The 26413-nt window shown below is 33.9% G+C and overlaps 2 protein-coding genes across 2 annotated transcripts in view; both read left to right on the forward strand.

Annotated features, from left to right (window-relative positions):
- LOC138695984 (ras-related protein Rab-8B-like) overlaps positions 1-1521 on the forward strand; it is a 59657-nt gene extending 58136 nt beyond the window's left edge. Inside the window, exon 6 of the mRNA XM_069820420.1 lies at positions 708-1521. Coding sequence (XP_069676521.1) covers positions 708-809 — 102 coding nt within the window. The 3' untranslated portion in view covers positions 810-1521. The remainder of the gene's footprint in view (positions 1-707) is intronic.
- A 2860-nt stretch (positions 1522-4381) lies between these two features.
- LOC138695983 (sialin-like) overlaps positions 4382-26413 on the forward strand; it is a 46283-nt gene continuing 24251 nt past the window's right edge. The window contains exon 1 of the mRNA XM_069820419.1: positions 4382-4877. The gene's annotated coding sequence lies outside the window, so the exon portion shown is untranslated. The remainder of the gene's footprint in view (positions 4878-26413) is intronic.

A 26413-nucleotide genomic window follows, 5' to 3' on the forward strand; every position in this document is an offset into this window, starting at 1 on the left:
AAGGAAATTGCTATGAGAATGTTTTTCTGACATTGTGACCAATGCATAGGGAGAGCGTTCATTTTCCAAGCTAAAGTTAATAAAATAAAAATTAAGAAATCGCATGCCACAACCAGCCTTAAATAATTAAGATCGATGAGTACTGAACATGGAAAATGGCGGAGATTGATTTTGAAGACAATTGAAGGGCTCAAAGCCAAAGGCGACTAACCCACAATTACAAAATGAGTAAAAAAGAGTTGATATTAAGAGGATCCTGACAAAAATGATCGGTTTCACAATTTATTTTAATTGGTCTACATTGAATAAATACAAAAAAGTATTGTGAATCTATAACAACAATGTATAGTTTTAAAAAAAGGCTTAATAATTAACAACACAAAATTTGAGTTAGTCGCCTTTGGCTCTGAGTCCTTCAATTCACGATTTAGCCTCCTCGAAGTGCCTCAAAGTCCCTCTGGTGATTAGTACCAATATTATTATTATTATTATTATTATTATTATTATTATTATTATTATTATTATTATTATTGTTGTTGCTATCCCTATTATTTTTTATTTTTTACTCAAGAGGCACAATTATTACTTTCGTCGGGAACCAATACCATTCTCGATTCGTCCCTGAGTACAGGAGTTTGGAAAACCTTTGGCAGACAGAAATTGTCTTTTCTACTTTGAGTTACGACAACCTGTTTCTACATCCGCAGGCGAGCCTGTTCGACAGCGCCGACAAGAAGGACGGCTCCGAGGTGGACTTGACCAAGGCGAAGCTGCAGCAGGCGAGCGAGGCCTGGCGCTGCGCCTGCTAGTTGCAACACGCAACACTCCGCGAAGTCGAGACGCGAATATGGTTGTTTGTCTCGGCCTACCTCTCTCGCGTCACAGCCAGTCGATATTCGGGTGACCCGCTGATCCATATCCGCGTAACCTTGACCTTAGAATGGTGCAAGACAATGTCCGTTCTCCTCATCGCAACAAGTTTTTATCTGTCTACGTAAAAAAAAACATCACCGATTACTAGAATCTGGTTAAACACGACAACGATCAGCTTCTCTAAACTCATGTAGTGGAATTCAAGTTCTGTTAAAAGAAGTTAATTATTCAGTTCTTTCTAGAAATATTATCCTATTTCATTTACTTTCTCCTTATATTGAAGTTTAAATAGAAAGTATTACAAAAAAATTCTTTTTCGCGTAAATACACGTTTTTAGAAATCCTGATACCGTAACAAGAAAACGCATTTGACATGCCTTCTGTCTCTTCGTATGTACCATATGTGTACACGACTAAAACAAATTGTATTCATATTTAGTATTTGCGAGTTAAATTATCCGTTAATTATACATGTAAAGATATAAAGTATTTGTATTACATTTATAAACAACATAATTATTTTTTTCCGAAGAAATGAAATTGGAATTATCCAAAAATTATATATAGGGTGCGGCAATGGAATACGACGGTTTTTTATAGCCCTGTTGTGGGACACTCAGGACGAATTAAAAGAAAACACATATACTGGAAGTAATCTAGTACAATGCAATTTATTAATGTCTGATTACTTTTTTAAAACTACATTTTGTAAGTAGCCTCCATGGTAACGAATACATTCCTGCAATCTGCTATGAAAGTTCTGCCTAACTCGCCCCAACAAAACAGGTTCGGTGGCACTCATTTCGTTCCTTATGTTTTGTTTCAGCTGGATGATGGTGCGAGGCTTGTTGCGATACACCCTACTTTTGAGATAACCCCATAGGAAGTAATCAGCTGCAGTAAGGTTAGGAGATCTTGGCGGTCAGGCAATGTCTCCAAATCGTGAAATTATTCGTCTTGGAAACAAGTTTCGCAGACAGTTTATTGAACCATGAGTATTGTGCACTGATTAGGCTACTCCCTATGGGATTATCTCAAAAGTCATATCCCACTGCCACACGGGGTGTTTCTTTTAACTTCCCAGCTGCTTATCTCGAAAACAATATGTTTATGAGATTACAATTTTGAATAAATGTTTCTTCATTTGAAGCGGAAAACGTAAGATTAATTATTTTTTATTTAGCGAAGGTTATGAAGGATATGTTAGGGTAAACTTTGTTTTTTAAGTGGAAATCCAATCTTTTTTCATCAGATTCTGATTTTACACCAAAAAAAAATTGTCTAAAACATTTTGCTAACAAACCCTTATTTTTACAAAATATTTAACAATACTAATTTATGGTTGTAAGGCCTGGTCTTTGAGGGAAAGAGATAAAACCCGAATAGTAGCCAACGAGATGAAATTCCTGCGAAGAACAGCTGACTAGAATACATCGCAAGAGGAACGAAGATGTTCTTCAAGAGCTTGAAATATCTTCTATTTTGGATTACGTCTATAGTTACAGAACTAACTGGCAGAAAACTCGCATTCCTCGTCACATTTCTACCTACTGCCCAAGAGGGAAGAGAACACTAGGAAGACCTTTAAAGTGATGGCTTGAGACCGTAACGGGCCATTAGGCCCAATACTTATTAGAACGATGATGATGATATTTAACAAAATAGAAAAAAACATTAGTACACGCTCACACTTACTACTTTGAAAGGTTTTATATTAGTCCGATTTCTTGTGTTTACTTTTAACATTAACAAACTGTACACACAGAAGTCAGATTGCTTTAGTTTACCTTTAACATAAACATACTGCACGGGATACTACAGTACCTTTCAAAGTATTAGGCCTGTCATATAGGCCAATTAATGTTTTCAATTTTGTTTAGTACTCTATAACAATACGAGTTTAATAACAACATATTTCACACAAAAGTTGTTTGTTTTTATGCGTAAAATAAGAATCGTCGGATTCGGTAGCACAGTTAGTATAGCGCTGGCCTTCTGTGCACGAGGTTGAGGATCCTGGCCCAGGTCGATGGCATTTAAGTGTGCTTAAAAGCGACAGGCTCATGTCAGTACATTTACTGGCATGTAAAAGAACTTCTGCGCGAAAATTCTGGCACACCGGCGACGCTGATATAACCTCGGCAGTTGCAAGCGTCGTTAAATAAACAATATTTAAAAAAATCAGAATCTGATAAGAAGAGTTAACCAAAAGTCTAAAAAGAAAGAAAGAAAGAAATAACAAAAGGAAAGAAAACAAATAAAGTTGGCCTTAAAATTGCCTCGATTAAATAAGAAATAACTATTGTCATTCTTCCCCTTCAAACAAAGAGACGTTTATTCAAAACTGTATACTCACAAACGTTTTATTTCGAGTTAAAAAGTTGGAAAGTTAAAAAACATTGCATATACAATTTTTGCTATTGATTTGTAAAGAATTACGCAAATGTTATAAAAATTGAAAGATAAATTTGTCCATCTTTTCATAACAAGATAGTTTAATTCTGTAGGTAGGCCTAAAATTAAAGTTACAATATTTTAAAGGCATGTACACACAAAATGGGAGATAATTTAAGTTCCTGATTACGACTGTTCCAAATAAATCTAATACCGCTCTGCACACGATTTCGAAATTACATCAATAACCATACAAAGCAGATTAAAACCTCTTGACTAATATTTCTACACTAAATATAGGCGTCCAATATAAACACTTAAAGGAACTGTTGTTGAACTTCTATTGAGCACATTTCCATAAATACATTCCATAAAAGAATATCGATCAATCCAAACCATTCTTCAGAGGATACGTTAAGGTTCAGGTATAAATTTAACAAAACATTACGAAAAACAAAATGTGTCAGGTCACTATATTAATTAAATTTCAACATTTATGCTACAATTCAAATCTATTTCCATGACTAGTGATGTATAATATCGAAATATTTTCGTAATGGAAGGTGCATGGCTACTAAGAGTTGAGATATCCATTTTTTATTTTTTTTTAATGTAAAAAGACGTGTCTCTCCGTAGAGAGAACGAGGGAAAAGCCGGATGAATGGTCAATTAAACAGAGTGCATATACCTCAATCTGTTTTGATACATCTCTTCTTGCAATTCTAAAAGGAGCTATAGTAACATTTCACAATTCGAAACAAAAGTATACTAAATTGCAGTTTGCAAGCATGCTGCTTCAGCCTGCCTTTCTTTCAATATTTTGACCTCCGGCTTGTAACGAGCGAGAGTTGGGATTGTGTAACAAAGGGAATATTCAATGAAAAGTCCATAGACTAATTGTCAGGTAGGATGCCACGATATCATATTAACGGTAGCTTTCTTTTATTTTTTTTTTCTCATTACGTGGAAATACCAGATTGTACGAAGCAACATTTAAAAAGGCACTATTATGCAAATTAACATAATATATTCACTGAAGGCAGGAAAAGTGACATGATATGCAATGTAAAATTCTAAATATATGCTATTAAATTTAAAATCTTTAAAATAAGCATTATGAATGAATTTATTCCCAAAAAAAGTCAAAACATGGAAACATGCAAGGAAAAAGTACTGTTATTTGGAATCGATAAGTGATAAAACGAATATTTGCAAGTTGAGAAGTGTAACAAGCTTATATAAAAACAAGCATATCCAGGCTCTACTTATTATCTATACAAATATTTTTAATATATGACGATCATTATTCATTATGTAGTAGCCTACTTAAAATCGGGCAGTCATTTTATCTAAATGCAACAGAAAATAATGGAACATGACTATCTGTATGTTCAAATGCGAGATAGTGGACGATAATTAGACACGCGCAGTCTTGACCGTCAGACTTCGTACGCATCAGTATCTAATTTGTAATAACTTCTCTGTGAATGAATGTTACTAAGCGCTACTATCAGGGAAAACCCAGTCCAATACCGCTTTCAGCCAGCGAAAAGCTCCATGCTCAGAAGAGAAGTGAAAAATACATCTCACAAGGACAAAGTCCGGGACAAGTAAGTTACATGTGTACAAACGACGTGCAAAATGAATCAGATAAAGTATTATGATAATGCATTTCTTGTCTCCTTGTCTCATCTAACATTTGCCAAATGTAGGTCACCTGACACATTGCTCTTTTCAGATTCTTTTACTTTCAAAATGCATTTCATAATCATATGTACTGCTATGAAATCTATTAAATTCCACACTATACACGTTTTATAAACAGAAAATAGATTATTACTAAACAATGTAAATTAGTTTGAGTGCTCAGAGGTTGCAGTCATATTTTTAAATTAATTTTTCCGTTATACGAACCAGCACAGAAAATAAATATTGGTAGATTTCTGAAAATACCCGCAGATGAAATTCATTAGAAGATCGAAACAGCCCGTACATTTCTAAATTCGTGAGGTGGCATGAAATTCATTTGGAGACGGAAACAGACCGTATATTTATAAATTCGTGAAGTGGTATGAAATTCATTTGAAGAACAGAACAGCCCGTATATTTCTAAATTAGTGAAGTTGTATGAAATTCATTTGGAGACGGGAACAAACCGTATGTTCCTGAATTCGTGAAGTGGTATGAAATTCTTTTGAAGACCGGAACAGCCCGTATATTTCTAAATTCGTAAAGTGGTATGAAATTCATTTGGAGACGGGAACGGACCGTATATTTCTAAATTCGTGAAGTGGTATGAAATTCATTTGGAGACCGGAACAGCCCATATATTTCTAAATTCGTGAAGTAGAATAAAATTCATTTGGAGATGGGATCAGCCCGTAATTTAACTGGAATATATGAGAAATAATTTATAGAATTAGATAATATAAATATGATAGAGAAGAATATAAATAGTATTAATCATCCTAAAGGTATTATTTGATATATCTAAATTCGTGAAGTGGTATGCAATTCATTTGAAGATCGGAATAGCCCGTATATTTCTAAATTCGTGAAGTGGTATGAAATTCATTTGAAGATGGGAACAGCCCGTATATTTCTAAATTCGTTAAGTGGTATGAAATTCATTTGGAGACGGGAACAGCCTGTATATATCTAAATTCGTGAAGTGGTATGAAATTCATTTGGAGACGGGAACAGCCTGTATATTTCTAAATTCGTGAAGTGGTATGAAATTCATTTGAAGACGGGAACAGCCCGTATATTTCTAAATTCGTGAAGTGGTATGAAATTCATTTGAAGACGGGAACAGCCCGTATATTTCTAAATTCGTTAAGTGGTATGAAATTCATTTGAAGACGGGAACAGCCCGTATATTTCTAAATTCGTTAAGTGGTATGAAATTCATTTGAAGGCGAGAACAGCCCGTATATTTCTAAATTCGTGAAGTGTTATGAAATTCATTTTTTGACGGGAAGAGACCGTATATTTCTAAATTCGTGAAGTGGTATGAAATTCATTTGGAGACGGGAACAGCCTGTATATTTCTAAATTCGTGAAGTGGTTTGAAATTCATTTGGAGACGGGAACAGCCTGTATATTTATAAATTCGTGAAGTGGTATGAAATTCATTTGAAGACCGGAACAGCCCGTATATTTCTAAATTCGTGAAGTGGTATGAAATTCATTTGAAGACCGGAACAGCCCGTATATTTCTAAATTCGTGAAGTGGTATGAAATTCATTTGAAGACCGGAACTGCCCGCATATTTCTAAATTCGTGAAGTGGTATGAAATTCATTTGAAGACTGGAACAGCCCGTATATTCCTAAATTCGTGAAGTGGTATGAAATTCATTTGAAGACTGGAACAGCCCGTATATTTCTAAATTCGTGAAGTGGTATGAAATTCATTTGAAGACGGGAACAGCCTGTATATTTCTAAATTCGTGAAGTGGTATGAAATTCATTTGGAGACGGGAAGAGACCGTATATTTCTAAATTCGTGAAGTGGTATGAAATTCATTTGGAGACGGGAACGGACCGTACATTTCTAAATTCGTGAGATGGTATGAAATTCACTTGAAGACCGGAACAGGCCGTATGATTCTAAATTCGTGAGGTGGTATGAAAATTATTTATAGACGAGAACAGACCGTACATTTCTAAATTCGTGAAGTGGTGGTGGTGGTGATAAAGATGAAGATGATGATGATGATAATGTTTCATTCAGAATATCAATTAATGTAACTAGGTAATAAATATGCAATGTGGTCACTATTCAACAGTGTTGATGAATATAATTAAAATACAATAAATAATTAAAACAGTTTTTATGAACACATTTCATCAAGACTTCTTTAATTACATATGTTTCGAGGTTACGGTACTGTTTCCCCATCATTAATAATTAACAGTGACTGTAATAGAATTACTTAAAATTAATGACTGAAAAGTATTAATGAATATGAATACCTTACTTGTTACAATTATACGTAATAAAAATTACAATGTTGTTTTTAGTTTATTTTTATAGCAATTTTTAACAATTTTAAACTGAAAACAACATAATCCTCGACATAGCTGAAGATAATATCGCACCATATCAATACCATAACTGACAATTCAAACACTTTCTCTCACAATGAATTTTAGACCAGGAACTAATTACCGCACATGATTACCAAGTGATGCATTGACGGGAGTTGTGACGATGTATTAGGCCTATGTAATTGTTACTCATATTTACAGTTTTACGGTTAATATGGAAAATTATCTCCTCAGGCCTTTTCATGTGAGAACGAAAGTAGATCAGTCCTTCGAAACGTCGTGTGTTTTGTATTTCGTCAGCAATTAAATACGTCCATTATACAGTGGAACTTCAATTAACGTCGATATTTCATTCCACTTCGACGGTTATAGAAACGGCAATGTAATATTGAATTATTATTTAAACCATAATTAGAGGTGAGATTTTTATGCGCTGAAAAACAAGCAAGATTTGCATCAAAATATTTCCTAAAAAGTGTAGAAATATGCACTAAATATTCCCTCACAGAAATCATAATATTCCATTAAATGTTCAAAATATTTCCTAAAAGGTGTAGAAATATGCACTAAATATTCCCTCACAGAAATCATAATATTCCATTAAATGTTCAAAATATTTCCTAAAAAGTGTATAAATATGCACTAAATATTCCCTCACAGAAATCATAATATTCCATTAAATGTTCAAAATATTCCCTAAAAAGTGTAGAAATGTGCACTAAATATTCCCGCATAGGGATCATAATATTCCATTAAATGTTCAAAATATTCCCTAAAAAGTGTAGAAATGTGCACTAAATATTCCCTCACAGAGATCATAATATTCCATTAAATGTTCAAAATATTCCCTAAAAAGTGTAGAAATGTGCACTAAATATTCCCTCACCCCTCATGAGATCATAATATTCCATTAAATGTTCAAAATATTCCCTGAAAAGTGTAGAAATGTGCATTAAATATTCCCTCGCGAGATCATAATATTCCATTAAATGTTCAAAATATTCCCTAAAAAGTGCAGAAATATGCACTAAATATTCCCTCGCGAGATCATAATATTCCATTAAATGTTCAAAATATTCCCTAAAAAGTGTACAAATATGCACTAAATATTCCCTCACGAGATCATAATATTCCATTAAATGTTCAAAATATTCCCTAAAAAGTGCAGAAATATGCACTAAATATTCCCTCGCGAGATCATAATATTCCATTAAATGTTCAAAATATTCCCTAAAAAGTGTACAAATATGCACTAAATATTCCCTCACGAGATCATAATATTCCATTAAATGTTCATATTAATGTACTGTCTGCTTTTTATAGTCTCTTGTGTTAAAGCAACACAATTGCAGCAATCACAACGCCATGTAAAAACACTGCGTGACAATGATTTTTTCCAGATTAGGTACTTGGTGAAAGTTTATAGCGTCTGTCTGTGACAATAGTTTTAAGTGTCACAAGATGTTATTGAACAGAATTTAAAAAAAAGGAACGATCTGCTGAAACTACAGTTTCTATATGCTCCACATTCAACATTGCAGAAACGTTTTGCAGTTCAATGAGGCTTTTATTATTTTGAATTTTTTTTAAATTTATTTCTGATTTGCTATCCAATCTACACGAGAGCAGCAATACGGCAACTTCACTTGAAGTGTGTTGTGTGGTTGCCATTAGCGCCGTGGAGGATAAGCATGAAATATGCAAATATATGTGTTTACCTTTAAAATATGCACAAAATCCCAAAATATGTATTTTATGCGCTATCAAATTCTGCCATAATACTGTTCCGTATATGAAACTTACAAATACTTAACCTTACAATTCTAATTAAAGCCAAACAAAATATGTTTTTATGCAAAAATCTCATCTCTACTTATAATACACTGACAATTCTTTCCGAAAAAAAAAAAGCCTTGCAACATATAAATATCTTAGTTTTAGGTCGTAAAACTATATACGTATTACAATAAATATTATCTCTTTAGACTGTAACGTTGATTTAATTTAATAATAGTTATTTATGTATTAAGGGAGGTACGTAAGTCATGTTTACTAGTCGAGGACAAGTTTGCGCCCAAGCGATAGCGAGTACTACAATTAAGTAGTACAGACTAGCAAATTCTACTTAACTCACGAATTGCATATTATAATGTTTTTTACACTTCCACATTTTACGTAATAAAAATATATTTCTTCATTCTGCATGATTTAATATCAGATCTTCTGGGAGAGTCGTCCAGTTTTGAGTAGCCTATTATTTTATTTGTTGGTATGTTACTGCTGAATGAAACGTATTTTCACTTATTACTTTCCTAGAGAAGTCGTGGCTAACGAGAAAGACAGGCTACGGAGCGACGTCACATTCTTAGTCCTAACATGGCCAACATTGAACAAGTTTGTATCTAAATGCATGTTTAACATGTATTTAATACAGCAATTCCTTTGTTTTTTTTTTTTTTTTTTTTAGAACTTTTAACATGTATTTATATTAGGTGATTGTCAAGATGGCTATGATCATACCATGATAACTACGTGACTCCGATTCGTGCCCGTCTTTCTCGTTAGCCACGTAGAGAAGTAATGCGACGACATCCTGTCGTCAATAGCAACCAACATTATCACGGTAAAAATCCAGTTTTTAACGATCATGTCTTTTGTTGTATTTTCAGCTATTGTTGTTGGAACTTGAAAGTTAGAATTCCCACACAGAAACTTGTTACTATGGAAACCATTCTGCATAACATAAAACTATACTGAAATAGACTCATTACAGTGCACTTGTTGTTACTTAGTTAGGTGCGATACCATTACAGTATAGTTTTGCGAAGGCTTTGGAATAATATTGCTCTAAATTTTCAATGCAAAATATATTGCAATTTTAAAAATATGATCGTGCAAAAAATGTTGTACAATGCATGTTTGTGAAATGCATTACAAAATCTGGAAAATTGAAAAACTCGCTCTGGTCGTTTTTCAAACTTTTCCTCGATTTTGTAAAAAGCACTTCCCAACCTTATATCCTATTACTTTCCTACTTTCCTAAAAACAAGCTAATAACAGCATATTTACGGCAGTGGGAGTGGAAAAAAATATTAAACCCATACATTTCTTATAGAATCTAAATATAGAAACTTAATGGATGCTGTAACATTCACTAAACAACGAATTTCGTGTTTCGATTGTAAATGTTCCGTTTTTACTACAAAGTTATCATAAGCTTTCATTATTCAATTATTCTTCGAAGCAATGCTAATTTTGTGAAGTTTTTATATTAATTTGTCATAGATTGTTCTAATAGTTTTACGCAAGAATTATATCTTCAATTTGTTTAACTGCCTCAGAATCACTAATGATTAAATTTATTGAGATCTATACTCGTTTCGATCCTGTATAACTTTTTTGATCCATTTATATAAAATAAAACTAACACTCCAGTTTCAGTCAACGAACTTCACCGATAGTCGTGTGATTCACAACATTCGGGCGCGTAAATGGATACTCGGGATTGTGCTAATGCTGATCAATACTCGGGATTGTGCTAATGCTGATCAGTTAGGAAAAATGTATCAAGACATTATCGACAAAAACAATGATTAGTAGAATTTCAACAACAATTGAATTTAATGGTATCAAAATAGCGAACTGTTGCCAGAAACGATGGTAGTCGAAGGTGATGATAATCGCAGCTTTACAATGTAGCCATATTTCATAAATATTCCACATATAGTTCCTCTCTCTCCTTTAAACTTTAAAAATATTCCAAGACATAAGTAGCGATGTAATTATAAATGCAGAAGACAATTTTTATTGCAAATATGTTTGTTTCTTTACAGTGTCTTCATTTAAATATTGTAAGTTTCGCATTTTGAATCACGCGATATACGGTAATAATTAAATTTGTAACTTGGCCGCCATTGTGAAAACTTCAAATTATTCACATTAAATTATTTTTAATTTAAACGTGCACACCCAGAAATGAAAGCGAGTTGAACGAATGAACTTGCACATATTTACCATTACGATTAGGATTGGATCAGTTTATTAAATACACATATAATACGATTCTGGTTTGTTGGATAAGTTTAGTATTCAAAAGCATACGGTACCATCGCTGTATTGTGAGTGAGAGAGGGTCCTTAAGGCATAACTATCTAGTAATATTTTATTTTACAAAGTAACTTGTAAAGACTGTACTTCATTTTAAGCTAATTATATTCATTTGTCATGGTGGTCATAGTACATATTACTTACAGATGATGTGTGTCGCATAACTTAAAATGAAAATTCAAAATCTTTAAGTACTGGTTTTGCTTTTTTATGAAATTAATATTTTAAAACTTTATGATTATTATTCCTAATGTGGAAACACTTAGAAAAAGTGAGCGGAAAACAATCGTAGTTTAGAGTTGTTATATTACGTATTTACGCATATCGGCCGATTGGAAGTGTTCAGCCATTTTTTGTTTGATGTTTATAACAGGACAGGAACATTTCGCTGTGGCGCATGCGCTAATCTTTCATGGAGTGCTGGCGTGACGTGATGTTTACGTGAATTTATTTTCACGTTTACATTCCAGATCAAATCAAGGAGTTTCCTTCGTGCTCTTGTTACACATCTTGCATATACGAAGATTAAGTTTGATTAGTTTAGGTTTTTATTAAGATCCTGTCGCGAGTCGGACGTGTATAATCCAATATTTGATGGCGTCATATTAATTCGGTATTCGATTGTTTTCATTTTGTCTCTGTCATTTTGACATTAGTTCTGGCGATGGAAGGAGCGTGTAATTCTACGTCTCGTGATGGTGGTTTGTGTCGAGGTTGTATTTACGGATGTCATATATTGAGCAGAGTTCATATTCAATAGGGCATATCCAAATCATCGTGAACGCATGCATTATTTTTTTCATGGAAGCAAGAGAAATGTATCCACGTCTTCGTTAATGTGAGGCAGGCTAAGTGATTGTAGCTTGCTATTTATTGAACTGTTTCATCATTGACATGAGTTAGGTTGGATATATTACCTTAGCAACGTTAAGTTGATCGTTATTATAAATTGAAATGTACCTTTGAAGTTGTCTATATTTGAAGTTTTTTTTCTTTTTGTGAATATTTTTGTATTTTGAATTTACTTGCGAAAATTGGGAGTTTTCAGATTTTTTTTCTTTAAGTTTCTCGAAATTTTAAGTCTTTGCGCTCATTTGTTCATAGTGTTTTAATTTTTGGGGCAAAAATCGAGGCTTTTTGGAATGTTATTTTTTCTCGAAAGACATAACCAGTACTTATAGATATTTACCAATTCAAAATTTAATCACAATGCTTAAAATACAGCTATAGCTCAATGCAAGAAATTTCCACTATGTCTCTATTAGAATATTTCATTCGCTCTTCGGAGGAGTTTTGAGAAGAAATATTTGCAAGTACACTGAAATATTTTGAAACTGACGTGTCACTTCTTTTATTTCTAAAATGTCTTGAAGGATATGGAAATGAACTTTCTTATGTTGAGTCAATATTTAAACATTACTCTAACAGCTGCTGTTGTTTTAGATTTATTCAATTCCACATAAAACTTTTGTCTTTCTTTGCTTAAGGTTCATTTCTATATACTTTTGATAATTTTAAAATTTCCTGAAGCTGCACAGATCATTTGTGACTATATATGAATCAATTCTCTTCTTCCTGTGGAATCTGAAGTTATTTTACAAGTAATATTCACTACCACCTTCTGTACTTTTGTCCTGTATGACAGGACAACCAATTCTCTAACATGACACACTTGAAAGATGACCTTGAAAGAAACTCGGTAGTTTCGTAGGAAATAAGCCTAGGGAAGCCAAGTAGGGTGATGCAGAAAGATTATATTCATATCCTTCTATAGTTTTGTTAGAAGAGAATATTTGGAAGAATATATTTTGACTTAACCTGATTGAGTTGAGAATATGACCAAACACTCATCGATTAATCTTACCCTAATCCTAAGAAAACACACAAAACTGTAGCGAGTAGACAGTTGAATAGCTTTGTTCTAGAGAACAATAATTGAATTATGTGTTCTGTGTTGTAAATTTGGAAGACTGAAACGGTCATCTGACCAACCATAAGGACTCAATCATCTCAGATGCAATGTCTCGCATTTCACAAAGCTGGAGAAGTCAGCCTTATCTTTCACACAGCTTGCTCCTCGCCTGGATGCTAGCTTTCTAACCAGGAAAAATCTTTGCTTATTTCTGACACTTCTTCAGCTATGATTTATTTACACTACGCTATCGAGTACTGTGACCATTTCAACAGTTAACTAAAGTTATTTTAAAAGTTAGATTGACGAAACTGAAATTGGGAGAGTTTTCACTAAATTGGACACATAGTGTTATGTTACATGGACTGAGTTTCTAATTCATTCATTTGTGTCCTGTTTGGATATCTTAAAAATGTCTCAGTATTGTATATAACTTGATTTGTTGCTATCAAGATACAATTAAAACATGTTTACTTTAAGATATCACTAAGGTACACAACGGTCAGACCCAGGGCCGCCGAGAAGGGGGGGCAAAGGGGGCAAGTGCATATGGGCCCGTGAGCAGTAAGGCCCCGTCAGATTAAGTGAGTCTGATTACTTTTTATTATCATGAATAATTATTCACAGATACATACCAGTACTATGAAATTTTGTAAGAACATTTGTTATATGGGTCTGACATATTAACCAACAATAGAAGAATTAATACCAATTACCACTTCATTATGTAAATGTTTAACTTTTATATAATAGAATATCGGTTTCCCACGTTAACAATCATCGATACAACACTTGAGGGCTCCGGGATTGGCCTGAAATATGTTCCCGTTGCTTGTACCAAACACGTTCAATTGGCTTGTCCTCTTAACTAACAACTTCTGTCAGCTCACCGCAATATGCTAGTGGGCTTTCCCAAATCTAAGCCGGAGGAATACGTTTCCTTTTCAGTAGGGCCTGCATAGTATGTTTCGTGACGAAACTTTCGTTTTTCGTTGTTTTTCTAGTAAATTCTGTGTTACCAGTGGACAATGGACAAGTAGAAGCATAAGTCGGGAGCTGAGAAGCACAAGGAGAGACAGAAAAATTGGAAGAGATTAAGAAAGGGAGTAGAACTTTGTTTGAAGTTGGTGTGAAATTGAGCGACCTTGGAAAACTAAAAAGTAGCAAACAAATTGTGTCATTGAATGTGTTGTTCGAAAACAAGAGCCTTTCCAAAAACAGTATTATAGTATTTTCAGAACTCAAGAATGGAGAATGTGTTCCCGGAGACTGGCTAGTGTGGAGTGAAACAAATCAGAGAAAATAGTAGGCTACAGTGACTGATTTGTTTCACTCCACATTAGCCACATCACATTAGCATGATGAATATAATATATTGTGTTAATGTGAAGTTTTGCTAAAAGTTTTCAATGTAACAAAAGTGTATATTTTTAGATTCGTTCTGTGTGTAGGGTTATCTTTTACTTATTTTGCAAATAATTATTATGATCAGAATAATTGGTAACTTGTCACTTTTAACTTTTTTTTTTCAATGGGGCCCGAGCACAATATTGTACAGAGGCCCATAAATCCTGTCAGCGGCCCTGGTCAGACCCACGTTATTAATGACATGGGAAGAACTCTAAAACTCTGGGAATAACAAATTACAGAATTATGTAGGCCCTAATACACACGGAGTTGCCTTAGCCGCAACGGCTGAGAGATGGCGCCCAACAGAACATTTATATGTTTAAATTAGTCGTATTATTATTATTATTATTATTATTATTATTATTATTATTATTATTAGTATTATTATTATATTACTGTTATACACATAATTCATCAGTTGGGCTACAAACATCTCTTTCTACATCTTTATTATCTTTTCTGAATAAGAAGGGTAAACTGAGCCAAATGAAAACACCATTTGCATGAATCGTGAACGGTATATCACAATGAACAGATAAACTATACATATTATTAGTCATTAGTACTCATCTACATCTGTTCTCTTTCCTAAACCAGTTGGTTCAGGAAGAGTTTTTGTCTCTTTTGTAAGTGTGCAGGTAGCTAAATTTTAAATGAATATACGCCTTCAATGTGCCTCTTAAGAGATTACTATATATGTTGCCTATGTTATACAGTGATTAGCTCACGAAGATAGTGTTCATGAATGTGAGACGCCTTGTAGTTACGCACAGCTGTACGGTGATATTCTTGATTAACAGAGTACGGTAACCAAAGGGAGTTACACAGTCTGCACATTCTATTATTTGTTGCCATTTATTAAGTGTTATTTTTAAAAGCATTTCATGATAATCGATATAAAGTTTGAGCACAATTATACATCGTGAAGTATGAATTGAAGCGGCTACTCAAAAAAGGGCCCAACTAACAATTTTTTTTTTTTCAAAAATCACTTTTTAAAATTTTATTGTAGTACTTCTTTAGAAGACGTATCTGATCAGAGAAAAATAGCCCAGACATAATTATAACTGCAGCAGAAAACACGTGTAATGGATATCTCAGTTGGTAAAAAAAAAGGGCTAATTGTTTTTGGGACCTTACTGTAACTTAACATCGTATTTCAGTTTGTAGAAGAACGGCCCTCTTATTTACAGTTGGGCCTTTTCTGCCAACTTTTATTCATAAGACTGCTATTTTATTAATATAACTCAGTTAGTTGACAATATGGTACATTCTGTAGTGTGGAGTTCCAGTTTTCTTAGTATGACGTCTTAGCTGTTTGAATTTACTTAATGTAATAGCTTAGAATTTGATTTGTGTTCAAATTACACACTGTGTTTCATAAAGATATGAGGGATTAAAAAACTTTATTGTGAGTAAACTATGGAACTTACATTAATGAAACCAGTTCAGAACGAACGAGAAACTCAAACAGTTTTTTTATACCTACAATGTGTGTATCATGATTGACACGGCATACATCCACATGATAGTCTAGTTCTTGCCATATTCGCATCAACATGGACCAGTCAAAGTTGTCAACCGCTGCAATGATATGCCTTAGGTCCCCGATGTTACGCGGCATTGGTAGGATGAATACCTTGTCTTTGATGTAACCCCACAAAAGGAAGTCATACGGTGTCGGATCCGGCGATCGTGGGGGCCACACTGTTGTTTTTTTATATATCCAGTTCTCTATCTACAATTGCTGTTCATTTCTGTGGGCTGCTCACAAAACGTCCGCACACGATCCCTGTATTCCTCTGAGGTTGTTGGGCGACCAAGTGACTTTCCTTTGCATAGAAAACCTGTCTCTTTCAATTATTTGCAAATTGACTTTTCACTAGGTGGGTTCTTTTCAAATTTGATATGAAATGCACGTAGAACAGTGATCACAGATCTAGTAGTGTGAAATTCCAAAATGCAGAATGATTTCTCCACAGGTGTACCAGCCATTGTACAACAATAAGGAATACGAGCTGCAGCTGAAGAAAACAAAAAGGGCTAGAGGCAGGAATGTGAACTCTCGGTTTAACGAATATACACGCACAAACTGTTTTAGTTTCTCGTTTGTTCTGGACTAGTTTTATTAACGTAAGTTTAGTAGTTTATTTGCAATAAAGTTTTGTAACCGCTCAAATCTTTATGAAACATGGTGTGTTAATAACAAGGATTTAAGAGGAACTTTATTTCTAAAATAAGAGTATTGTAGAAAAAGGACCCAATTCTGGAACTTTATTTCTGAAATAACAGTACTGTAGAAAAAGAGCCCAATTCTGTTATTTTCAAATTATAATAAAACTAAACCCTTTTCAAGCAGTCACAGAAAGAATAAAATTATCGTATATCATATCTTCTTGAAAGTGCTTTAAATGTATGATGCTAAAGAATTGACTTTGAGTCAGTATTTGATACTGAGATATTCAGTTTTTTGTTCTTCCTGTAAAATTTTAAAATGGCGAGTTAGGTCCTTCATTGAATAACCGCTTCAATTGTTACTTTCATTTTTTCTATATTATGGTACGTTATAAAAACACTTCTACGATGTGCAAATAATTTAGTTTGTATGTAATTGCTAATATTAAAGCAAGCCATCTGATGTATATGCTTACAATCTCCATTTGCAATTTATTTCTCAATTTGAAGTAATACACATGTTTACGCAAGTCTGGTTATTATCATTATACTGTATTGGTGGGTTTACTATAATGCAGTAACATACATAAGTACACTAAAGCTGGTCTTTAGATGTAAAGCATATAAAAATATAAATATATATTGTTACTGCAAGACATGTGTGCCGCATGAATGTGTTGCAATGCCACCACAGTGTTTCCCCGACATATTTATTATCATCAATCATATTATCATTATATGTAAGTTAAAAAGCTTTTGTAATGAAAGAAAAACTGTAGACTGATCTTTTTTCGGATGGAAGATAAAATTGTACCAAACTATATGTCTGCAACTTCGTGTTACGTCAGTGTGATGTTTAGTGAAGAGTCCGACAGGAATTCTGCTGTCATGGCGAATGTAACAACAACAATTTGTAAAATTGGCAGTTGCTTTCATAGGGATCGGTTACATTGTACAATAAATGATATTGGTACATAAAACTAAACAATGTGCAACTAATTTATTATTACATCCTCTACTTCCCACATCCTCCAGAACAACACGGATGGAGTCACTGACAAGATAATTTATAAACATAAATAAGAGATAACTTGTTAGAGGTCAGCCTGCAGCAGGCACCCATAACAAATATTTCACATCCTGACCTTCAGAGATGTTTACTCCTAAAAAATCAAGAATGATAACAACATGTCATTCCAAAAGATTTTAGTTGTATTTTTAAATTCCTCACGGTCAACATCACTCTCAACTTCACCATCAACATCGACAATGTCACCACTTTTACCATGACGACCATAATCAAACCTACATAAAGAGTAATTTTTTGGTCCTACAGAAATATCTGTTATGGTTACCATTAGTTATTAATGGAGAAAAATTCGCTCCAGCACCGGGAATCGAACACAGGTTCCCAGTACTATGCACTAGGTGCTCTAACCATTGAGCTACGCCGAGGCTCAATCCATAGCACCAGATCGAATCTCTCTCCTTTGGTATTTTCCCTTAGTGGCCTTACTCCATGTTCGACATGTATATTGACATGTATGTTAATTCAACTGTCATCATACACTAATTTTTTGATCCTACAGAATTATCTGTTATGGAGGAGAGATTCGATTCGATACTGTGGATTGAGCCTCGGCGTAGCTTAGTGGTTAGAGCGCCCAGTGAGTAGAACTGGCGACCCGGGTTTGATCCCCAGTGCCGGAGCAAATTTTTCTCCATTAATAACCAATGGTAACCACAGCAGGTAATTCTGTAGGACCAAAAAATTAATCTTTACGTATTGTTCGCCTAACAGAACTTTCAACTTACGACGCAACCCTGGTCACAGCAGGCGGGCGGGCAATAGGCCGGTCTCTATAGTGGGAAAACCCAGCGGTGTTGTGCAGCGGCAGGCAGGCAAGCGGGCGGATAGGCCGGTTTCTCAAGCAGGAAAACCCAGTGGTGTTGTGTGACCTGGCATTCAAATAGTGTTAGTTTCTCTTCTGTAAGGTGTGTACGTGTTTGGTCAGTTTTAGTTTTCATTTAATGTGTTTGGTGAACTGTGCTCTGTTTAAGTTTAAATTTATCATGGTGTTTACCACTGAACAGAGGGGGTTTTTACTTTTGACGTATGCAAAGAAGAAATCCTACAAAAGTTGTCACCGTAAATTTCGTCAATTCCCTGATGCAACTGTCCCAAATAAGGCCACGATTTCAAGACTTTTCAGGAAATTTTGTATCACTGGTTCAGTTTTAGACAGGAAGAAAAAGAAGAGGTGCACTGTACTAACAGAGGAAATGCTTGATGGTATCGGAGCACTCTTAGAGGCAAGTACGAAAAAATCTATCTATCAAACATGTAACTGCATAGAGATCATTTTGAACATCTTTTGTCTTAAGGTAAGAAAATAAACACCAGTCAATTTTATGGAAGATAAAGTAACACTAAATATGGGTAGAAAGAATGCGTGTTGGGACACTTAGCAGTTCAATTACCGCACAACGCCGCTGGGTGTTACCACTTGAGAGTATGGCCCGCCTGCTGGTGCCTAGGTTGCATCTTAAGTTGAAGGCGCTGTATATATGTATCTATGTGTATACCTACTGTGCAGTCCCGGTTACCAAGTCACTCAAATGAATGCGCTCCTTGTGTGATGACAGTTGACTTAATATATATTTTTTATTTATTTATTTATGCCTATAACAGGGCAAAGCCCCAATTACAATAGACAGTACAGATATTCATTTACAAAAAAAAAAAAAAAAACTTAGATAACATGAAAAAAGAGATGAAACAGATACAAATGTAAATACAATACTGGGTGTTCATTTGAAAGTGTGTCATGACGTTACTGTTAATGAGTCAGCGATCTGAAGTGAGTTTCAGCTTTTGTGTCAGAGAAGTTGCCTATTAATCAAGGCGTTCAATCTGAACTTGAGAACGTGTACGGTATAACTTGAACGTCGTAGCAACAGATGGCGGTCTGTTCGGTCTGTGTGCTACCATAACCTCTTTCGAACTGTGTTTTGCGCGGCCAAGTCGTACGCAGGGTATTTGTTATCATCGGTTGCATACGGCAACATTCCACAATACAAATCAAATGCTCCGTGTCCATGTTGACCGTCGAAGTTAATGTCAACAAATAGGTAGGCTAAGTAATCGTCTTAACCCTCTCCCCATATCCCGACAGTAAGAAAAAAAAATTACCTCAGTACACGTTTCGAAAAAGTTCACATTCCTGCCACTACCGGCATTATCATACATATCGGTAAGTACTCTTCTGAATGAACGCCGTACTTGCTAGGCAACTTCTCTAGCACATAAGTAATACACCTCTGTGGAAGTGTAGGAAGATTGAATTCTCTAGGCTCATCGACTAGCCACATGACGGCATACAGTGAGCCATGACACACTTTGAACTGAACATCCAGTATATGTGTCAATATATATGTCGAACATGGAGCAAGGCCACTAAGGGAAAAATATCAAAGGAGAGAAATTCGATCCAGTGTTGTGGACTGAGCCTAGGCGTAGCCCAGTGGTTAGAGCGCCCAGTGCGTAGAACTGAGGATTCAGGTTCGATCCCCTGCGCCAAAGCGAATTTTTCTCCATTAATAACCAAAGATAATCAAACCTGTCATGACTGCCATAATCAAACTTTTCATCACTGCCAAGTCCATTACCAATACGACTATCTCTACTTGCACTATCACCATCACCACCACCACTATTGCTGGCATTATCAAGACCACTTCAGATTACAATTTATTACGGACACGAAATGTTTCTATAGTTATCGATTTATATTTATCCCCTTCCATATCTGCTTACATTTAGTTTTTTTTTTTTCCGGTATACAGTGTAATATGTAATTGGGAATACAGTTCTGTTGTATTCTGCTTAAAATTTTATTGGGGAGCTTTTATTTCTGTTGTAATATACTATATTAATTATATTTCTAATTCCTTCTTGATCCCCTTCCTACTCTTTTGATTCCGCAGTGTTATCCCAGCTATAAATATAAGAGAATACTATTCACTTCTCGTTGATTAACGTTAGTATTCAAGGGTGCTATTCATAGACATTTCGCTAGCCTGCGCAACGAGCATGCTAAATGGGATTCATATCATATCATATAGCTAACACTGGTTTATGAATACGAAAAACGTTAGTTCGCTGATCATCCACCGAAAGCCCGCGCTAAGAATGTCTATGAATACGGCCCTTAGTCTTTAAAACATAAATTAATACAGCTACAGATTTGGAAGTAACTCTCGAAAAGACAAAGTATATGATTATGTCTCGTGACCAGGTCAGTTTACGAAATGGTATGAAAATTAGTCATTTATCCTTGAAGAGGTGGAAAAATTCAAATATCTTGGAGAAACAGTAACTAATATAAACGATACTTGAGAGGAAATTAAACGCAGAATAAATATGGGAAATGCATGTTATTATTCAGTTGGGAAGCTTTTACCATCCAGTCAGTTCTCAAAAAAGCTGAAAGTTAGAATTTATAAAACAATTTTATATGTATTACTGGTTCTTCTGTATGGTTGTGAAACTTGGACTGTCACTTTGAAAGAGGAACAGAGGTTAAGAGTGTTTGAGAATAAGTGCTTAGGAAAATATTTGGGGCTAAGAGGGATGAAGTTACAGGAGAATGGAGAAAGTTACATAATGCAGAACTGCATGCATTTTAATCTTCCTGACATAATTAGGAACATTAAATCCAGACGTTTGAGGTGGGCAGGGCTTGTAGCACGTATGGGCGAATCCAAAAATGCATATAGAGTGTTAGTTGGGAGGCCAGACGGAATAAGACCTTTGGGGAGGCCGAGACGTAGATAGGAAGATAATATTAACCCTCAACTGGTATCTATGGGTCAATATAGACCCATATGACTAGATATCCTTACGTACATTTAAAAAGCAATACCAGTTGAGGGTTAAAAGGATTTGAGGGAGGTGGATATGATGGTAGAGACTGGATTAATCTTGCTTAGGATAGGGACCGATGGCATGCATATGTGAGGGCAGCAATGAACCTCCGGGTGAGATTCTGTGGAGATTCTTAGCTACCCTGGTTCCGGGAACTTCTTATTTATTTCCTCCAATGTTAGTTGCTTGGTTACTAATGAGTTGTGTCATTTTTCTTTATTATTTCTTTTATTGAGAGATTAGCATTATATAGGTACAGTTGGTAGTCTAGTGGGTTCTGCATTTTGAGATTTTTGTTCAGTTTTGGCTTCCAAGTATTAAAGTCATTTCCAAGTATGATGTATTAAATATTACAGTATTGCATGGAAAATCGTTTTACAAAATGTAAACTTTATGGCACAAGTTATATGGTCATAATAGAAGTCTTGACATTTTAGTTGGCATGGTGATATTTTTTACACTGGTACAATAATGTGGCTTATATGTACTATTTTGACTAGGTAACGATAAAGACTGTTTATGCTCGACCATGCCGAAATGTAGTAATTATACACCTGGTAGTAGCCCTTTAATGCATTTCATTAAAGTACACGTATTCATTATAGTTTAGTTGTTCAGCCAATGATAAATCACCATTGTAGCATTATAAAAGCGCAAGTATCGATTATTCTCGGATATGCAATTCATTCATTCATTCATTCATTCATTCATTCATTCATTCATTCATTCATTCATTCATTCATTCATTCATTCATCCATCCATTTATTTTATTCCATAGATCTTACATGAGCAATGAAGCTTTAAGATGTGGAACAAGTCAACATTTTACAATATTACAATTACAATTTTTACAAATTTTTATAGTTTTACAATTTAGCAATTTTCTACAATTTTTACAATTTTGTGCAATTTTTTACATTTTTTAAATTTAATTTAATTTAATTTTATATATATATATATATATATATATATATATATATATATATATATATATTTTTTTTTGGCGAGATGTAGTGAGATGAGATGAGGTCCGAGGATTCGCCAAAATATTACCCGGCATTTGCCTATTGGTGGGGGAAACCTCGGAAAAACCCAACCAGGTAATCAAATCAAAGGGGGGTAATCAAATCAAAGGGGTTGATGCCAAGCACTCGCCATAGACTCACCATAGACCATCCGGCTTCAGTCCCACGGCTGGGGAAAACCTCAGAAGAAACCAAAGACCAAAGGGGGATCCAACACAAGCCCGAACGCAGCTCCGGATCAGCAGCCCAGCGAGTCTGCCGACTGAGCTACATCGATGGCTCTACTAAAAGTATACAATACATAGCCAATCAGATTATTAAATTTACAAACGCAAATGATCATTCATAAGTTGAGCTATATGTATAATACAAAACAAGTTAATTAAATTTAAGGCATAAACAATTCAACCAGTTGTGATATACAGAAATTGATAATACATATCATGCAAACTACTTCAAATTACAAACACAAACAATTTATCAGTAGAGCTATATAGATTACTATTCAATTTAAAGCATATACAATTCATCGGCCAAAACTATACAAATATATACAATACAAAGTAGCATACTTTCATTAAGCTATACAAATTTGTGCAATTAATATCAAGTAGATTAATTCAATTTATAATCATAAACAATTCATCAGTTGAGCTATACATATTACCATTCAATTTACAGTAGGTCTATATACAATTCATCACTAGAGCTACACAGACTAGTAATCATTTTAAGAACATATACAATTCATCAGCCAAACTATACAAACATATACAATCAAATTAGTTCAATTTACAAACTTATTTTCGTTAAGCTATACAATTCATATGAAGTAGATTAATTCAATTTATAAGCTTAAACAATTCATCAGTTGACCTATACAGTATACTATTCAATTTACAGTACATACAATTCATCAGTTATGCTAAACAAAAAAAATACAATACATAGTAAACAGATTAAGTCAATATAAAAACATATTTTAGTTGAGCTATATAAAATTGTACATGTCATTTAAGTAGAATAATTCAATTCACAAGCATAAACAATTCATCAATTGTGTAGAAGGTATGAGTATGTAGAAATTTGGTTAATTCTTTTCTGAACCTTTTCTCGTGGTTCTTCAAATCTTTAAGATAATTAGGCAGTGCATTGAAGACTGTTATACATGAATAGCGAACTCCTTTTTTAAAACAGCTCAGACTAACAGAGGGTAGATGAAGATCTGATTTATGTCTTGTATTAAAATGATGAATGTCTTGATTAGTACTGAATTTATCTTGGTTCTTAATATACAGCATCATTAGGGAAAGAATGTATTCACAAGGTAAAGTCAAGATTTCTAAGTTTCGGAAAATATTTTTACATGAGGTCCTTTTATGCACACCGGCCATTATTCTTAAAGCTTTCTTTTGTAAAACAAAAACGTGTTTAGCTTCAGACGAGTTACCCCAGAATATTAATCCATCATTACAGAGTGAAAATATGCAAAGTATGACATTTTAAGTAAGTTTATATCACCAATAGTAGATAAGGATCTTAATGCATAACAGGCAGAGCTCAATTTACGAGTAATACATTCTATATGCGTTTTCCAGTTCAAGTGATTATCCAATTCTAAACCAAGAAACTTTGTGCTTATAGATTCTTTGAGATGAGTTCCATTTAATCGAATACTGTAGGAAACCTGAGCACTATTGTGTGTACTAAATTTGACTGCACTGGTTTTATCAACATTAAGTGCTAGTTTATTTGCATGGAACCATTCATTCATTAGATTCAGCACTGTATTAGAAGTATTTATAAAATGATCGTATTATTTGCTTGAAATAATTACACTTGTATCATCTGCAAATAAAATTACATGGGATGAATTGTTTATGGTCAAGGCTAAATCATTAATATAAACTAGAAACAACAATGGACCTAAAATTGACCCCTACGGAACACCATGTTTAATATTTCTAAATTCTGAATAAGTAACTTTATGACTATTTGGTACATTTATTTCTACTTTTTGTTTTCTATTTGATAAGTACGATGTAAACCAACCCAACATCTCATCTTTAATACCATAAAACTTCAATTTTTTTACTAATATACTATGGTCTACACAATCAAATGCTTTAGCCAAGTCACAAAAAATCCCACCTACATGTAGTTTCGAATTTAATGAATTTAGTATTTCATCCACCAAACTAAAAGCAGCATTCTCTGTCGATTTTTGTTTTCTAAATCCAGACTGTTCTAAAACTAATATATTGTTGGACTCCAGGTAATGATATAATCTATTATACATAACTTTCTCAAACACTTTTGAAAATGTTGTTAATAATGATATGGGTCTATAATTAGCAATAGTACATTTATCTCCCTTTTTGTATATTGGTTTTACTATTGAATATTTGAGTCTTTCTGGAAAAATACCACATTGCATTGACAAATTGCATAGATAGCTTAATGGAGGGGATAATATTTCAGAACAAGCTTTCAGAACTTTACTTGGAATTTCATCATATCCAGAGGAATATTTTGTTTTTAGTTTTTTTATCACATGCATGATTTCTGCTGCGGTAGTGGGAATAAATTTGAGACCTTAAAACTCAGTGTTAAATGCATCAGTTAGGTAACCAAGTGCAGCATCTTCTGCACAATCTTGAATGTTTAAGTTCTGAATAATATTTATATAGAAGTCGTTAAAATGATTTGCAATTGATTTTGGGTTATCTATTTTACTATCATTGATTTTAATGCAAGTAATATTTTCACTCTTTGAATATCGATTAGTTTCATTTTTAATAATATCCCAAATAGTTTTAATCTTATTATCTGAATTTTGTATTTTTTCATTCAGATACATTTTCTTTGCATCTTTTATAACTTTTGTCAAAGTTTTACAGTAATTCTTGTAGTAATTAAGACAACTAGCAAAACGTCACGGAGGCTGGAAATCCAATACTGTCGCAGAAGGTTATGTTCTGTTACTATAATAATTAGCGTTAATTGTAAATAATATTCAAATGAATTCAATTTGTCATCTCGTTTTTCAATTCTAAATCAATTTCCAGCTTATATCAAGATTAATGTTCATGTTATTCTCCAGATTATATCAAGGCCTAGATCTAGGATCAAGGTCAATGACATTCGTTCCTCGGAAAAAATCAATACTTTTGCATCTGCACACATCTCACAATTTAGAAGGTCAGTTCCGCTCCTCACTTCGATAACCATAACATGAATACTTATGAATAATTTCAAATTAGAAATATGGTCTAGCATAAAAAGTCGTATGAAACTTGTCTATAATGGTAATTAAGACGCTCGTATGAAAATTATGAACCTCGCTTGCGCACGTTTCATAAACAAATCTACTCACGTCTTAATTACTACCATTATAGGCTCGTTGCATAATGTACTATTATAAGTTAATGCTGGTGTACGAAAAAAATTACTACTGATACTTAAAACTATTCTTTTGTTTTGAGTAGGTATTGTTATCATACTTTTTCTGTTTTACCCTACTCTTGTAAAATTGATT

This window comes from Periplaneta americana, chromosome 3 (genome assembly GCF_040183065.1).
Source record: "Periplaneta americana isolate PAMFEO1 chromosome 3, P.americana_PAMFEO1_priV1, whole genome shotgun sequence".
In the NCBI taxonomy this organism is placed as follows: Eukaryota; Metazoa; Arthropoda; class Insecta; order Blattodea; family Blattidae; genus Periplaneta; species Periplaneta americana.